General features: G+C 37.7%; 1 protein-coding gene across 7 annotated transcripts in view; it reads left to right on the top strand.

Moving 5' to 3' along the window:
- Positions 1-18,526, top strand: part of msraa (methionine sulfoxide reductase Aa) — a 66,155-nt gene that overhangs the window by 43,972 nt on the left and 3,657 nt on the right. Inside the window, exon 6 of one of the 7 annotated variants that reach the window (XM_052586322.1) lies at positions 13,017-13,503. The exons of 3 other annotated variants lie outside the window; for them this stretch is intronic. In XM_052586322.1, coding sequence (XP_052442282.1) covers positions 13,017-13,046 — 30 coding nt within the window. In that variant the 3' untranslated portion in view covers positions 13,047-13,503. 3 more of the 7 variants (XM_052586317.1, XM_052586318.1, XM_052586320.1) reach the window with 3 other exon arrangements.

Genomic DNA, 18,526 nt, shown 5'->3' with positions numbered 1-18,526 from the left:
CAACCTTATCAGAACAGACCTGCCGTCCACCAGCTGACAACCACTGCTTTTGAAAACAAAAGCTGTTTGTATCACCACGACCCTCTTTTAATGGTATGCCCACACCTCTGGTCCCCAAGCGGACAGTAAGAAATGACAGGTGTTGAGGAATGAGGATTACAGCCCTCAACGCTTCTTGTTCTGTTTGATAACCTGCAAATCTATGCCAGATGAAACAAGATTCTGCAAAGCTGGGAAATATAATCTTACACATGAAATAGTAATTCTGTTTGTCTCGTAGACAGCTTGGAGAAGGGAGCCTTCAAATCCGTGAACGAGGAGGTTCAAAGCCTTTCGGCGCTGAGTGCGAACGCTGCCATCTGCATTATGCATATATTTTTCTCTAATTGCAGAACGGCTCTATTGTCGAGCCGAAAATTGAGGTTTCTTGGTCTCGGTGGTGCAATGCATTACAAACCTGCATGCAGTTCACGCTAACAACCCCACCCTTTCCGTCGAAGCGAAGCCTATTAGAACAATAGAAGCAGAGGAACTGACTGTGGTTCTCACAGGCACTAATCTTCCCCACCGTACCCCGTAGTCTCATTTTCTTCCCCCCTTTGTGTATGATCATACTTGTGTTTTTTTGGGCTGATTATCTTCTCATTCCCTCAGATAGGTCCACAGTCTGAGATGAAATCAGCAGTCGTGTGTTCTGTACCTCACTGAAGCACTCTGTTGTATTCACGCTTGGACACATTACGGACGGAGTAGCGTTAGACACATTTCACTTACGACGAGATGACCTTGACTGTCTCATCATCCCAGTGTCCTTTCTTGCTTTCTTTGCATGTCACATCAGATGTCAGCTGCTTTCTTGCTGAAACCGAGGGTTTACTGCAGCCTCTCTTTCTACATCAAAAGAGCCCAAATGAACGGCGCTGTCACTCTTCGCTTTTGCCAGAGCCCTCCATTTTGAACAAATGCTGAACACAATATCCAATATCTATTCCTGTGATATGGTGCATTTGGTATCTCAGCAACTGATCCTTGAAGAAGGGATGGATCTCACTGGACAGCGATGCTCGCAGACACACTCACACATGCTCACAAATAAAGTCCTCGCCTTTCACAATCAAACTGCTTATTTCATAGGCATATTAAGACGTTTTCTAGCAGGATAGAGAATGATTTGGAGATCAGCAACCAGGGCTTGACAATATGGCTTTTCTTTTCTGCATGCAGGCCATTATTTCACTTTGTTCAGATTTTTACTTGCCACATTTTCACTGGCCACACAACCACAAATCTGGTTTAGTTAACAATTGAGAGGGATGAGTAGAGGGATAAAGCTGATTTGTAAAAATAATATAAATACAATCTTTCCATCAGTTGCTAAGATAGCAAATCACAGGAAATTAATTTTGGATATTATAAAATTGAGTGCTCAGGCATGAGTGAAAAATGGTAAATATACCATTCATTTGGACTCTTTTAAAGTATATTTACAAAATATAATTTTTTATATAAAATTGGCTACAGACTCGACATTAGACCATCATTACTCTTGAGTCCTGTGTACTGAAGTGTCTAAATGAAGGAACACACAGTGTGCGGACTCAGGGGATGAGAAAAAGGGGGCGCAGGCCTCAGAGCGGGAAAAACATATGGGTGCGATTAGTTTTTTTTCACGCCGTGCTGGCTCCAGCTGATGATGACTCCCAGTGGTCTGCACCATTGGCCTCTGACTTTCTGATCAGCTTCCTACTTCCAAATTCAGGCACTTTTTAAAATCATAATTTTACAGAGGTTTGGTCTTATAGATGCTGATTGGTTACTGAATTTTGTCCCAAAGAGGAGACCTATTAACCTTAGTCTACATGTAAGGGACTATATACTACTACTAGCAGATGGATTCTGCTGTATGAATTTGCACAATAAAATAATGTTTTTTTTTCCTGTTTTGTAAAAGCCTTTTGTTTCTTATTGCTTTGGCAGAGAAGCCTTTTTGTTTAGAGAATCTTTCAGTGTTAATTATTTTGTTTTCTTGCCCTGAAATTTCACGGAACAAGGGAAATGAGAGCCACTCTATGGCCATCTAAAATAGTTCTGTTCTGTATTAAAAAACTGCTTTTTTGGTAGCAAACCCACTTTGCAGTCAACAAAGTGACTGTTTGGTGAAAACAGGGATAAAAATTCCCCCATGTCCACGGTTATATATACTGCTGGATCTTTAATGTTGTTGGCTTATTTTTCTGACAGAGGTCCTGGACGTCTTGTTCAGATACATGAAATCATGGATTCTATCAAATATCAACAGATAAAAAAAATCTAAACCTGACTGCCTCTGTAAGAAATCTTATAATGGACCATGTTTAGATCTTTCATCAGGACAGTAATCTAAAACGAACATCAAAATCAACAAAAAAATGTGTCAGTGAGCACAAAATGAAGCTTCTTCCATGGCTATCTCAGTTCTCTGACCTGAACCCCTGTAGAAAATGAACTGGGTGAACTGAAGAGAAGAAGCACCAATGTGGAGATGTGAATTTGAAGGATCTGGAAAGATTCTGGATGAAGGAATGGTCTCTGATCTCTCGTCAAGTGTTTTCCAAACACCTCCTAACGTGAACTAGAGAAAAACATTTAATTTATATTGTGAGTTTCCCCCACTGCTCATATTTACCAAGGGTGCCAATACTAGTATCTTTTTGCTTTGGTCAAACAGAAGCAACATTGACTATTTTAGATAACAGTGACATTTCTGTATTCAATATAGTCAATGTATCAAATTATTTGGTGATACAACATGGCTTGATAAGGTCAGAGGAACTTGTTTAAAGAATTTGAGTTGAAAAAAATCACCTTGCGTTTTTTTAGACATATACCATGTGATCTCTGAGAGTCCGAACATATAGCCTGCAAAAGCAATTTCAATAGGATAAGCATTAAATATGTCCTGCAGCACTCTCTTCTAGCTGCTCAGATGAAAATACAGAGTTTCTAAAGGCTGCATGCTGTCAAAGAAGCTTTTAGCTGCACAAGGCTCTGCATTTCTCATTGTGTTTCTGTTCTGAAGCGGCTGCAGACACATACGCTCCCTCTACTGGCCATGTTTTAACTGCGTTTCCCCTTTCTCTTTTTCTCTCTGTCTTATTCGCTCCATCCTCCATTGTCTGCACTTTCTGTCTCTCTCCACCCACTCCACCCCCTGCCAAGCCATCTGCACCTCGGCAGGCCCTGTCTCCATGGCAACAAGGGAGGCCGCGCTGCCTCCTATTGGCCCGCTGCCCAAACGGAGAAGCTGCCAGGGGTCGAAGGTCGTCTGTAGAGTGCCGCCTCACCGGTGTTCTAATCAGCTGTTGACCCCTAGCCACAATGAAATGAGTATCAGAAGGCAAGGGGTTAATAAAGCCTGGTCTGACTGGCAGCTGGGTCCATTATGAGTGAGGGACAGGAGAGGGAGACTGATGAGGGGGGGTTGGAGGATCCTGGAGATGAGGGACTCCTGTCTTGGGTTGGGGGCCCATCTGTGTTGCGTAAGGGAAGATTTGGTTTCATCATAAATAGTGTCTGCAAGGGTGGAATGAAAGCTGTGGGTGTTTTTTTAGGATTTTTGCGACTGGTGTTCGTGTGATGTGGGGCAACAGTGCTGGATATGATTCCACTTAGTGTATAATTAAATTACTTTAGCAAGGCGCAGCTAACGGCAGCTTTTACCGTGTGTTTGGGATTGGTACGAGTCTCATGCTTAACATCTCTGCATTTATCTGATCAAAAATGTTTTAAAAGCAGTAATATTGTGAAATATTTTTACAATTCAATATAACTTTTCTATTTTAATATATTTTAAATTCTATCTTATTTCTGTGATGCAAAGCTGTATTTTCAGCAGTCATTACTCCAGTCTTTAGTCTGACATGATCTGAAACATTCTTTATTATTATCAATTCATTATCAAAAGTGTGTTTGCGTGTGCATATATGCACACTTTTATCTTACATTTTATTTGTGAAAAGTAGATAACAATTAGAATTTTATTTCTGTGAATCATGTTGTAGTAGCACAAGGCTTGTAATGTCAAATTAAACTGTAAAAGTGTTAACCCTATTACCTTTCTGAAGGCAGAATTATATACCAGTATATTTTAAAATGTGTTAATTTAGCTTGACATGGAAAAATGCAAATGAATAGCACTGTCTGAGAGAATTTTGTAAAATGTAAAAACATCCTTATTAATTGGAAATGGGAGTTTTCTGGAAGTCTGTTGAGTTGAATTCACAGTTTTACATATGCCTTTCACATATTCCAAAAGATTAGTGCTTCATAAGATTTTAAAATATACAGTACAGTACTAACAGAAAATTTCATGTGGAAATATATGACTCCTCGGGGCAGATTTGTTTCCCATGAGAAGAGTGACTCTTGTGTGATATTCAAAGTCTTTAGCTCCATCGGAGTGGAATATTGTGAATTTAACCATCTAGTTGCTAGGCAACCATCCATCCCATAATTACACAAAATGCAATTAGCCACAGACCCTTCACACATGCAAAGTTCATTGAGTTTCACCATAGGGATAAAAAGTTCAAAGCGAAGAATAATAATAGACCAATGCCAAAATGAGAGCAATAGTTCTTTTTTCAAGAGTTCTACAAATCTGGCTTCACAGGAACCTTAAGTCACACATCTCAGCACATAGAAATTAATGTATAATAATCATTTTTTAACTCATATTTGAATTTTTTCATTTCAATTTGTAAATATTTTTTAAACATTACTATTCGGTTTTTATTACCTTTTTTTTTTTTTTAAGTTAACTAATTGTACAGTTATTTTTTTCATCTAATATTTTATATATTTTCAGCTTTAATTAATAAAAAGTTGAATAGTTTTAGTTAATGATAATAACCCTGATAAACACTACAGTGTGCTACCAGATTCTGCCCTCATTTAAGCCCGATATCTGCACACATTTACACCACTAACCTACACCAGGCATCCTCGTTCAGATCACGCTCCCGCTAATTCTCAAAGCTAAACATGAATGTCATAAGCTAGCAGCTTCAAGAGCACACCATATTACTGCAGAGAGTGATGATTACTCAGGGTTTAAATGACGGAGATTTGCTCTTATCGACCTCTGTGAGACTGTTCAATATTCAATATCCTGGTCATACCCCTTCTGTTTTGTTTATAGGCGGTTAATTGGCAGAGACTGTAGCATCATTCTGCAAAGTATCATATTGCTACATAAAGTGTTGGTAAAAGTAACCACAAGGGGGCAGTGTGTCCCACCACAGGGGGCAGGACTCCATCCGTCCACCCCCCTGCCTTTGTGCTCATTTACCCTCTCTCACTTTCTCTCCTTCTCTCTGTCCTCACGTCTCAAGAACTTGGTATGGCATGTTCCCATCTATTAGCATCTCAATTAAGGGCTAACAAAAGACAGGTTTTTCCCCTCCGAGGCCTCCACATGTGTGGTTTACCTAGTCTCTGTGCGCCCTGAGCAAAATCCAGGAGATTGACTGCACTCCACCAATTACACCTCCCCGTCAATGTCTGCAAGAAATCACAATGGCCTTAATTAGCGACTGCAGCCTCACTCTATTACACGCTAGCGCAGTAAAAGCCCAGTCGCACCTTCGCCACCAGTCTCCCATGGATAATGTGGGCTGTAATTACGAGGGAGGAGGTGTATCAGAGGAGGTGTATAGGTGTTTGTGGCTTTTTTACTTTCATTTTGTGGCCTTCCAATGATGGCCAATTGATTTTTAAAGGGACAGTTCACCCAAAAATACAAATTCTGTCATTATTTACTCACCCTAGTGTTATTCCTAATGTGACTAAATCCTAATTTTTTTTTTTAAAGAATATTCCAACAACATCAATATAATGTTAGCGAATGAAGATAAAACCTGAAAAATTCCCCACCACAAAGAAATCATAAAAGTGATCCATATGACTATATATGTATGCAAAATAATCTGTCTACTAAAGTCATTTGTGAGGAGTAAAATTCATTATTCACTTTCAGAAAATGTAAAAAAAAATTCTGATTCATAAGTTAATCATTGAATCATTCTGTTGAGTCAGATTTTTTAATGAATCAATAAAACAATAATTTATTCAAATCAGAGTGATAAATGTAAAATTATGCATTTAATAGTGCTGTCAAAACATGAATTGCGATTAATCCAAAATAAGTTTTTGTTTACATAATATATGTGTGTACTATGTATATTCATTATGTATAAATAAATACACACAAATAGTATATATTTAGAAAATAGTTATGTATATATTTATAGTCATATTATTTGTATATAAATATACTTAATATATAAACAACATATTTTTCTTAAATATATGCATGTATATTTATACAATTACATTTAATTGCATATCTAATTCATCCAAGAAGTTACCTTGTGGTCCTAGGGGTCGATAAGCAACTACAAAATGGATCCTAAAAGGGTAATAGTGACTGAATGTGATTCAAAGGAGCTGATAATACCCAGAGAAGGTTAAGGATTGGAATACATTTCCAATCATTATAGATAAGGAGACCAGTACCGCCACTTCTTCCAGTCAGATGGAGAGTGAGGGAAAATGTGAATTTATTGGAGATTGCTGCAGGTGAAGCAGTCTCCTCTGGTTTGATCCAGGTCTCTGTCAGAGCCATGAGGTTTAGTCTTGAATGACTAGTAGTAGATGTAAAAAAATCTGCTTTGTTTACTGCAGACTGACAATTCCAAAGACTAATAGAAAAAGAAAGTAGTCTATTACATAGGCAAAGTGTGCAGGTTGTTAGGATTGCGCTGCCTATAGTGTGTTGGTCATTAAAGACTGAAACAGAAGTAAAGCAAAGTATAGAAAAGAGGGTGAATCAAAAGCGATACTTATTTCCCTTGCCATTGTCCCTGCATGGTGGAGTTGCATGGTAGAATCGATGGTCTTTACTCTCTTTGGTCTTCACATGAGGAGAGCTTCACATGACCACTGCCACTGTATTCCAACCTTTTTTATACCCATTAAGACAAAACGGAAATTAAATTCAGCTGAACACACTTTATTGTTTATCACAACAAAGGGCTTAGCAAGCGCATGACATTGACAAGGTATGTGATACAGTACGAGAGCAAACACAACTTCAGCACATCTCAACACAGTAATTTATATATAGACATGATTATGCATAGTAAATGCACATATATTATGTAAACAAAAACATTAAATTAAATTGCATGATTAATCATTTGACAGCACAAAAATGTATAAATATGTTACATTTCTTGTTAAATGTGAGAATTTTTATATTTGGATCAAATAATCCTTTTTTAAAAAACAGAAAAACTATTTTCAAAAATGTTCTTTACATGAATGAACCATTGTTGTTTAGAGTAGTAGCATTTTTTATTGTTTCTGTCAAATATTAGACTTTAGGCATACACATACAACATGCACTATAAAATTGAATAATATTACTAATATTTGATATTTATAATATAACTATTTGTATAAAAGTTAAATTTATATTTATGTAATTTGTTCAGTTTCAGTTCATAAATTTATTTGTAGTTGCTTTTCAGTTATTTTAGTTCTTCAACCTTTACTCATTTCAGTTCCCAAGGAAACATTTCTAATTTTCAAGATTTAAATGTTTCTATTTATATTTTATATTTTATATTATATTTTATATTTATATTCTATTTATATAATTTCAGCTTTATTTCATTTAACAAAACAGTGTTTAATAGTTTTAGATTTAGTTAATGATAATAACCCTTGTTTGCCAATGCTAGTATATTTTGCCATCAAGGGCCCATGCCAATGTTTTTAACAGCTATAAGAACAGACAGACAGAGAAAGCGAAAGAAACAGATCGAGTGAGAGAAATTAGGGGCCAGATCAGACTGCAGTAGACTGATAAGAGTAAATGCAATGTGGAAGGAGCTTGAGTGTTTTCTAGGTCTTTTCATCCGTGTGAGGTGTCGAACATACCTGAGTCCCATTACAGAGTGTGTGACTGCGGGCCATGCATGGGCTAATTAGCTCTGTGACCGCTCCCGTTATTTCCTGACCAGCTTGCCAGGCCGACACCCCCTCTTCCCCTCCCCCATGTGTGGCTGTTCTAAATGGAGACTCAATGCATGCTGCTCCCCGACATCCTAATGTACCCGACCAGTTGGTTTAACAAACACAGCGCTGCCAACCATCTGCCGTCCAAATCTGTCTTGAAATTGCTTTAGTAACAAACTGAACTTTCTTTGCTCAGTGCTGCTCTCGCTTCCTGTGTCCTGCCTTCCTCAGTGTGCCACTTTCTGCTCCTTGACCCGGCCCTCTCTCCTGCTCCTCGCCGCTGACCATTGTCACTTTCTCTTCTTGTCTCATCTTATTTTGGTTCATTTGATCTTTTTTGTTTTCTCCTCTTGCTTGTTCTTGTCTTGGTTGTGTTATTGCCTCTTTTATTGTTATTCTCTTCTCTTACCAAATTGATCTTCTGTAATCATCCTTTAATTTTCCTGTCTTTTTTGCTCTTGTCTTGTCCATTTTCTTACAATTGTCATCAGTTGTCTTCTTGTTTGATCTCATCAATTTTTTGTTTTTGTCTACATTTTTGTCAAACTGTAGTAAAAAATGGACTAAAATGCATAAATCTATATAAATACAAGATTTGAAGAATACATATTCAGGATATTTTTGTCAAAAGACATTTTTTATGTCGCAAGTCTGAAAATGTGTTTAAATTAATAATTAATTATGTTTCTATATTTGTTTTAATTTTGCCCTTTTTCACAAATTTATTCAAGTTATTTTTGATGATTAAAAACAGATGCTATTTTAGTAAACCTTTAGTAAAAATAGCTAAAAGGAATGTGACAAATATTGATAAAAATGTAAAAATACCATTGTTATCTGTTCTCTTGTTATGATCTCATCTTGACCAGTGTTAATGTCAGTCTTTCAAAGCAAAACATTTTGAATTAACACTTATTAACACATGGGGGAAGTCATGGCCTAGTGGTTAGAGAGTTTGTCTCGTAACCCTAGGGTTGTGGGTTCGAGTCTCGGGCCGGCAATACCATGACTCAGGTGCCCTTGACCAAGGCACTCAACCCGCAACTGCTCCCCGGGCGCCACAGCATAAATGGCTGCACTGCTTTGTGTGTGTGTGCACTTTAGATGGGTTAAATGCAGAGTATGAATTCTGAGTATGGATCACCATACTTGACTGAATGTAACTTCAGTATTCACTATATAAAAAATATGGTCAAAATAGAATATAACATATTTACATATGCACTTTTTTCATCAATTAAAATGTTATCTACATAACTAAACTTAGATTCCAATGTAGTCAAATTGTCGTTAAACCGAATATCACATGAACAAATATAGAATTTTTGTTTTTTGGCAAAATACAAAACTGTGACTAAAACCTAAAACTGTAAAAATTAAATTCACTTCTCTTCTGCTGTATTTTACACCTCATAGTTTGACACATTGTATCTCATAAAGAGATTATAACGTGTCCAGAGAAACTGTATGATTGTTTACGCCAGTTTCATCTGAAGCATAATTAAACCCCCACAAACCCAAAGCTTCAGAGAACATGCCTACATTCCAGCATGACAGAACTACTGTTTCCAGATCAGATGGCTGGCTGTCTTTATGGGTTTGCCTTCCCTGTTCACCATCTGACCACTGATCCTCCCGTCCCATTTCCTCCCCTCGCTGAACTTCTAGTGGCTGCAGACAATCCAGGTTTCATTTTCCTTCATGATGATATCCTCAATAGACCTCACCAAATGCTATAGAACAGATTTTTGGCACAGACGAGCACATAGCCCTAAACATCATTATGGACAGAAGCACAGAGCTGCCAGGAAATGAGCAGTGCCACCTTCCTCACCAGCTATGCCAGTCTCAGTGCCAGCGGATGGGTTCTGAAAGACACCGACCCTGATCTCAAGGGCAAACCCAGCACAATCACACAAAAAACATGCATGCTCTCTCAAGCGAACCACTTTTAACCTTAACAATGCATAAAAACCTCCACCCCCTTAGCATCCATGCGTATACAATATTAACACTGCTTATTTTGTCATGGAAATATAATTAGGCGTGGTATATTAGAAACATTTTGCCTCAGCCACATGTTGTTCAAAACCTGAATGACTTTATTTCTTCTGTTTTCATGCTCATCTTTTGTTTTCTTTGCACACAAAAAGTATTCTCGTAGCTTTATAAAATTACAGTTGAATCACTGATGTCACATGGATTATTTTTAACGATTTCTGGGCCTTGAAAGTATCGGTTGCATTGCTCTAGGTCAGATAACTCTTGGATTTAATCAGAAATATCTTAATTTGTGTTCAAGAAGATAAATAAAGGTCTTACATGTTAGGAACGACTAAGGGTGAGTAATAAAACACACAATTTACATTTTGGGGTGAATTAATCCTTTAATTTTTAAATCGGAAGGTGTCGGAATACAAAGTGCATAGTGGCCACAGGTCCCAGAATGCAAACAAAACCTGCTTAAAATAACATGCCATGTACTGGAATCCCCACTTACCAAGCTGCGTGGCTCGAAGGAACTTTATTTCAAGTAATTTGTGAGATATAAATGTTGTGGCAATAATTAGAAGTAATTTTAGGTTACTCACATTTATTTAAGTAAATGATGATAGAATTTTCATTTTTAGATGAAAACACTGAAGGAAAAATCTGCAATTTATGTCTATACTGTAAACAAGTGACATCAGTTCTGCAGATGAATGTTTCTAAGAATGAATGTTTCTATGCAAATACCTGTAACTAATTTTTATGTGCAAAAATAGGGTTGCATTAATGAACAAATAGAAGAGGTTTTAAAGAATTGGTTAAATGTTTTTTTTATATATATAAGCACTATTTGGATGAAAGTTTTGGGATGCACCTCTTAATTATTGAGCCATGCAATGTGCATTTATAAAGAGCTCCGTGAATTCAAGCATGGCACTATGAAGAAAAAGAGTTGCATGACGTTTCATTGGAGTTTTATGCCTTTATTATCCACTGTAAAAGATAAAAACATTAGGGTTTGGAAGATGGGTAAAAGATTTAAGTGAACTATTCCTTTAAAGTGGTCATTTGGAGTATGTGTGTATATCACCAAGAAAAGTGTTTAGTCTTTGCCTATAATATTCCTCTTGCTAATTCAATACTAGCTTTATGATACCTAGCTTTTCCCTGCCCTCTAATTTTACAGTTACCCTTCTTCCATCTGAAATTCCTTCACTGTAAAATAAGGTTCCTTATCTCTGACTCTCAGATTTTTTTCTTTTTTTGCTTAACCAGGACATGCAGGTATTTGCATACCAAATGACTGCCCTGTCTGACACGCAAATTAATTAGTCTGAATTTTATGCATTTAGCAGCGTGCAAACAAAACACAGGAACATGTCACCAAACCGCTCAGCACCATGCCACCTACTCCACCGCATGTTTCATGGATAACTCCGTAATCATTTCTCTCCTGACATTTGAGGGGTTTTTTAGCATCCGAAGCATAAGGCATCATGTATTTTGTTTGAAGTCCTATTTTTAATAGCACCTTCCTATTTTTTTGGTTAATCAGAATGTAGATTGTATTCTTTTCTAGAGCCTGTTTGAATTCTGAGATTTGTATAAAAGACAAAACATAATTTGAGTTCATGCAGAACCAAAATAACGGTCATTTGCATTTTATCCCCAGTCAAACTAACTGACATGTCACATGTGGTCAGTGTTGACATCATCCATCACGGTGTCCCTTAGAGTGAAGCTTAAGGTCTTTGTCTTCATTCTTTGAACTAAACAGCTTTTGCATGAGGTCACTGGAATCAGGCCCTGTGCGTTTGTTTGTGGATTGTGTTTGTCTAGCCTCTTTGTTCTGGAGGACTCTGGGTCCCTGTAGGCTGACGACCCCCTTTCTGAAGCCACATAACTTGAGCATCACTCATGGGTGGGGTGAACCGCATGCTCCCTGGAGGCAGAGTGACCCCTGACCAAGGCCTCATGTGGCATAATTAAGATCTGATTGAATAAGTGCACAGATGAATAAAAGATAGAACTGTCATGCCGAGAAACTCTCATCCAGCCAGTGTGGCTTTTTCTCTTTGTGTCTACTGATTGAAGTAGATCTGTCTTACAGACGGGCCCCACTAAAAAACAGAACCGTATGCTGTCCACCCTAGACATTACTGATGACGCATCGCAACGGTTTTCAGTCTGTCTACACTGGAAGCCTCGAAGCTGCATGTGATCTGCAAATAATCACTAAAAAAGACCAGCTCAGACTAAGATATACCAATTCGATAATATGGTTTCAGCTCAGTAGTTTAACCTTATAAATCTATTGGTATAAAAACATCACTCATATAATTATTATTATGACTGATGAGTGTTGGAAAAATTACATAAATATGTTTATTGTACAAAAGAAAAGCAGATTAGTAGAATAAAAAACATCCATCCATCTATCTACATGCATGTACGTATATATTAAAGAAAAAATATGTTACGTCGTTTATATATTAAATACTTTTATTTTGGATGCAATTCATTGTAATTAGTCATTTGAAAGTGGTACTATATATTGTTCCTTCCATCATTCCTTTCTTTTAATATATCTTTGGCTCTACCTATAATTTTGTCATTCTGTATATCATTCTATCTATTGTTCTTTTTCTTTCTATCTATAGTTCTGTTCCAATAAATTTATATTACTATTTATTTTCCAGATGGATAGGCGAAATAGAGTAGGTGACTGTCAAATGAAAGTACCACAATGGATGCTTCCAGTCTAGACAGCTTCATTAAATATAATAGGAAGGATTTAGTTCTGTCTTTTATTAATACACAAAGACAGGAATTTAAGTAAATTGACTTGGTTAACTTTATTCACCGCACTATATGATTCCCACTGATTTCATGTCAAAGCTTTCAACATTTTCTACCTGTGACTTGTTCCATTTTTTATTCATATAAAAAAAAAGACTCTTCCTCAGGGAATGAAATCATTTGCTGGGTTTGAATGACGTCTCGACATCAAGGCCACTGAAGGAGCTCAAGGACAAAAGGATGAGGTGAACAATAACGACAGACCAGAGACCCTGAACCAGACTGAGGAGCTCAATTGTAGGCTAGAGTCAGGCTGAAACAAAAGGATAAAGAAAATAAACCTGGCGACATCTCTATGCTGTTTATTCATTCACCCTCCAAGCAGTTTCAAATCAAAGAACTGGACATTATTTACATTCCTTGAGCTCAGCAGCTTTTCAAGGAATTAAATAATTGCATTCTGCAAGCTAATTTCAATGTTGTTATCCACATCTAAGCCACGTAAAGCTCAGTAAATTCTCCACAGAGGAAGGTAAGAGGTAAACAATAGCACAAATAAACCTGAGATCTTACAGTATAGCTGCATTCCAATTCCCTTTCCATCTGTATACAGTGTGGTTAATGTAAGATTTGTTTTATGAAAAAACAGTAAAATATTGCGAAATATTAAAATACATTATATATATATATATATATATATATATATATATATATATATATATATATATATATTGCATGCATTCAGCAGACGGTTTTATCCAAAGCAACTTAACAGTGCATTCAGGCTATCAATTTTTACCTATCATGTGTTCCCGGGTAATCAAACCCTCAACCTTGTGCTTTATAACGCAATGCTCTACCAATTGAGCTACAGGAACACTATATATATATATAAATATATATATATATATATATGAAAATGCCATTTTTCACTATGTTCTTCCCTCAACTTGAGTTGATACGTACCTCTCCCATCTAAGTGTGTGCACTTAAAGGCTGTAGCTCGCGGCACCACTATGTTAATGTTTAGCTTACACATTTGTTTGGCAGCACTAATATATATATATATATATATATATATATATATATATATATATATATATATATCTATATATATATATATATATATATATATATATATATATATATATAGTAGCAGGGTGAAAGAGGACACAAAACACAAGAAGGCGTAGGTGAGAGCAAAAAAAAAAAAATCCCTGGAGTATGATTTAACAAAGAAGTGCAAATACGGTGCTCGTTGAAGGTGCTTTGGTCCTAATGGTAGCAGTGTCTGTGGTCCTTTGTAAAATGGGGCGAATGGCTAGGAGCTCAGTCCATCTCAGGAAGAGAATGCAGAGAATACACACATTAGTCTACGGTTACTTACGTTATCAATTGTGAGTGTAAACCTGCGGCCCCACAGGTAGGCTATAGAGGAAAAGTTAGTGATGAAAGCGATAATAGCCTGGCAACCCCAGAAAAGCACATACCTGGTTCTTACTGGTGGGGCGGGGATATTTACTGACTGCCCCTACCTTTTTTCCTGTGGCATGATGAGTCCCCTTCCGATTTTGTAACCCAGGTACAGCCTGAGGTGACATTTTCTGGGGTTGGCTGTGAGGCCAGCCCGTCTCAGTTCCACTAACACTCTGTGCTGCCATTCCAGATGGGCTTCCCAAAGGTCCAATGTCCAATGCTGAGATTTACCAGGCCCTTTCCCAGTCGATCTAGGAGCTCATCAAATGTCATTCAACTTCTGAAAGTCATTGCAGAATCGGGTCGCGCCATCAGGCTTCTGCACCATAATGATGGGGCTGGCCCAGGGGATACGAGATGGCTCGATGACCCCCAAATTTAGCATCTTTTAAACTTCTTCCTCTAAAGCTGGACGGCGAATCTCTGGGATCCAGTAAGCCTGCCGGGAGTCGTGTGGATTTGATACTGTATTACCGATGTCCTGCCCGGGGTTTCACTGAAGAAATCTGAAAACTGACTGACCAAGGCTTCCAGTTCTTTCTTCTGAGGGCCAGACAGCTGCGGGTTCATATCCATGATGGGAGGCTGGTTTAGAGTGAAAGCGGCGAGCTGCTTGGGGCCGATATGTTATGATGTTAATATGGTAATTTTCTTCCGCCCTCCTCTCCTGGCTGTCTGACTCGGTATGTGACCGGCCCCATCCGTTCAACGAAGGTGTAAGGTCCCTGCCAGGTGGCCAGGAATTTGGAGTTGGCGATTGGAACCAGGACCATGACCTGATCCCCCGGCTGGAATTCCCTTACTTGAGGGGAGCGGTCATATATCATCTACTGGGCACACTGGGTGGCTAACATGACCCAGTCAATCCTCTCTCTTGTTTTCTGTACATTCTCAGTTAGGTAGCTATTTGGCGTATGCTGGTTTTCCAAAGCCTCACAATCCATATCGAGGAGTCCTCAGGGTTGTCTTCCAAATAGTAGCTCATACGGTGTGAACCCAGTGGAAGACTGGGGTATTTCTAGAACCCTGAACAGCATGTAGGGAAGCATAAGGTCCCAGTCATACTCGTCTTTGGTTACTACGCATCACAGCATCTGCTACAGAGTCTTATTAAACCACTCCACTAACCCGTCTGTCTGAGGATGATAGACAGATGTGCACAGTTATTTCACCTGTAGCAGCATGATCTGGGGGTTCGGTATAGGCATAGGCTCATCTATGAGGTCTGGGACCACCAACCTGCTGACTGTGTGTGCTGACTGGGCGCCCTCGAGCAAATGCCACTCCATCACCCAGGACCCCTCTCTCTCTGGCATCGCGAGCTAATGATGCTTCAGCCAACTCCACAGCTTCCACCTGCTGGGCAAGGTTAAGGAAATTTGTCATACTGCCCGGGCGTTGCATTGCCCTCAGTAAGGCCCATAGCAGCCGATCGACGATCACCCTCTACATGACCTGGTCGGCGGACGAGGCCCCGGCCATCAGCCACAGGTGCACGAGCAGTGTGAGCTATGCTGCCTGGGGACTCTCATCATAGGTCCACTGATGGAACTGCTAGGCAGCGCAAGTCAGAGACAAACCCACGATGATGATGTGAGCCCACTCCTCTTTCGCCCATCCCTCCCGGGTAGCAACGACCTCAAACATGTGGAGTTAAGTCTGAACATCATCTTGGTCCGTCAACTTCAATAGACACTGGTGCGCTTTGCTGGTGGCTGTAGCCTGTAGCTGCTTGATTACCTGGTCAGTATATTCTCGCAAGCTACCAGCCTTAGCCGAGAGGTCGGTAAAGCAGCAGATGATCTCCTCCATTGTCCGGGAGACAGAGCGGCAAACCTAGAGTGAAATATATCCAAGAGACGAGAAGAAACCTGGCATTAATTTTTTTCTTTGGAGTTTGTAACTGGCCTTAGTGTGTTTTAAAGGCCGCATAAACGAGCTCCAGATGCGCTGGCCATCAAGCGCAGGAATGGTGTTTCCAGGGCAACACTGATCAGACCTTGGGATACTCGCCACAATATATATATATATATATATATATATATATATATATATATATATATATATATATATATATATAATGTAATTTACATGTGTGATCGCAGAGCTGAATTTTTCTGCATTACTTCAGTGTCACATGATCTGTTAGGAATCATACTAATATAGTATGTTGGCGCTTAAGAAAAATTTCTGAACACTAACTGTATTTTGTTACATTTTTTTCAGGATTATTTGATGAATAGAGTGTTCAATTCAAAATAACTGAATTTGTTTGGAATAATGCAAGTCTTTACTGTCACTTTAATGCATCCTTATTGAATTAAAGTATTAATTTCTTTCTAAAAAGATGGCGCCTATTAGATGTTCTTACAGTTGTATGAAAATAGAATGTGCAGTGATACAAGAGGCACGATAGACCAATAAAAAAATCAAGTATTCCAGACTGTATGTAATAATATTTGTTTCCCAAATGAACCTGATAAAATAAAACTCATCTTAACGTTCTCCATAATTAAAGGCTCTTGGCTCATAGCTCTGGTCTGTTTTAAGGGAGGTTCTTGCTTCAGCTGTTCGTATCTGTGTTCCAAAAGGTAGAAATGGAAATTGACAACTTGATATGCCATTATCAGTAAATTGGTCATATCCCCCTTCTCTCAGATAGCACAAAACCGTGCCATGCTGCCCAACAGTACGTCTCCTTGGTGACTGTTCCTGATAATAGATGCACATGTGTTGGATGAGCTGCTGATGGTATGGTGATGGGTGGAGCCAGTACCTGTGCTGGGATTTGGTGTATTTGGCCAATGCCAGTTTGGCCAGCTGCCGGTTGGCACTTGCCCGTTGAGAGCAGTGGCTAATGGTACAGACCTGGAGTATGCGTGCTGTGTTATTTAGCCAGTGTGAAGGCATTGCTAGTCCTTGTCAGATGGGTTTACTGACTCAAAATAGAAAAGAGATAAGACAGCAGCAGAAGCTCACTAGAGCAAAACCCTTTCAAAAGGTACTATGTACTTTAGGTGCTATTATGCACATTTAAGGTACTATTTACAAAAGTGTATCTTTTGAAAAATCTTCATACCATTGACAGCTTTTGTACCATTTTATCTGACAATGTAGATACATGCAATATTGATTTTTATGTATGCAATATGTAATAATATAATATATAGCTAATAATATTTTTATTAACTTTATAATTTTATATGATTTTATACATTAACATGAAAAATTAACAAAACATTTTCAGCATTTATTAATCTTGATTGTTGTTCATTGATAAAATTATTGTTTATTTTTAGTTCATAATGTAGCAATTTTTATGTGTACAACATTTTTTAAGAAATATATATAATATTTTTCTTAATTTATGATAAATTGCAATACATTAACATGAAAAATAAACAAATAATTTATAATATTTTTTTCAACATATATTAATTTGATGTTCATTGATACTATTGTTTATTTTTAGTTCATAATGTAGTAATGTTAATACTGTGTGTACATTTTTTAAGAAATATACGTATTTGTAGGAATTAACATTTAAAAGAATAATAAATGTTTTTGTTAGGTAAAGTACTTAATTGCACTCAATTCATTTTTATTATTATTATTTTTTTTATTATTATTAACGTCAGTTGTGAACTCATTATCAGCTGTAATGATTCACTGATTCAGTGGATCTGATTAAGAACAATAACTTGCTTTATGAATCTTTTTGACTGACTCTTTAACTGGTTGGATAAAAGTGTTTTTTGTGGCATTGTGGCATGCTGTGTTCATTGTTACATCCAGGAAACACGTATGAGAATATATAAAGTATATAGCTCAAAAAAAACTTTTTTTAGATTTTAAATTATTCAAACAAGGTTTTATTTTTGTCTCATATAGTCACAATTTGGCCCACAACCTGTGCATCTATAAAAGAAACATCTAATGTATTATTTACAGAAGGGTCCACACATCAGAAAAGACCACTATAATTAATCTGGCTTTACTATGTTAACTTTAAGATCTACCAGCATCACCAAATAATTTTTTTCTAACTATAATAAATCAGCCTGGGCAAGCATGCTGGTCGTGTCAGCAGGTCTCAGTTTTTTTTTACATTTTAAGTGTTTTCTTCAAATTCCATGACATTGTAGCAACCTCAATTTTCTGCACAGGATGAAATTTTTCATCTGGTGAAAGCAGGCATATT

Source organism: Carassius gibelio, chromosome B20 (genome assembly GCF_023724105.1).
Source record: "Carassius gibelio isolate Cgi1373 ecotype wild population from Czech Republic chromosome B20, carGib1.2-hapl.c, whole genome shotgun sequence".
In the NCBI taxonomy this organism is placed as follows: Eukaryota; Metazoa; Chordata; class Actinopteri; order Cypriniformes; family Cyprinidae; genus Carassius; species Carassius gibelio.
This window is presented reverse-complemented; position numbering and strand designations above follow the sequence as displayed.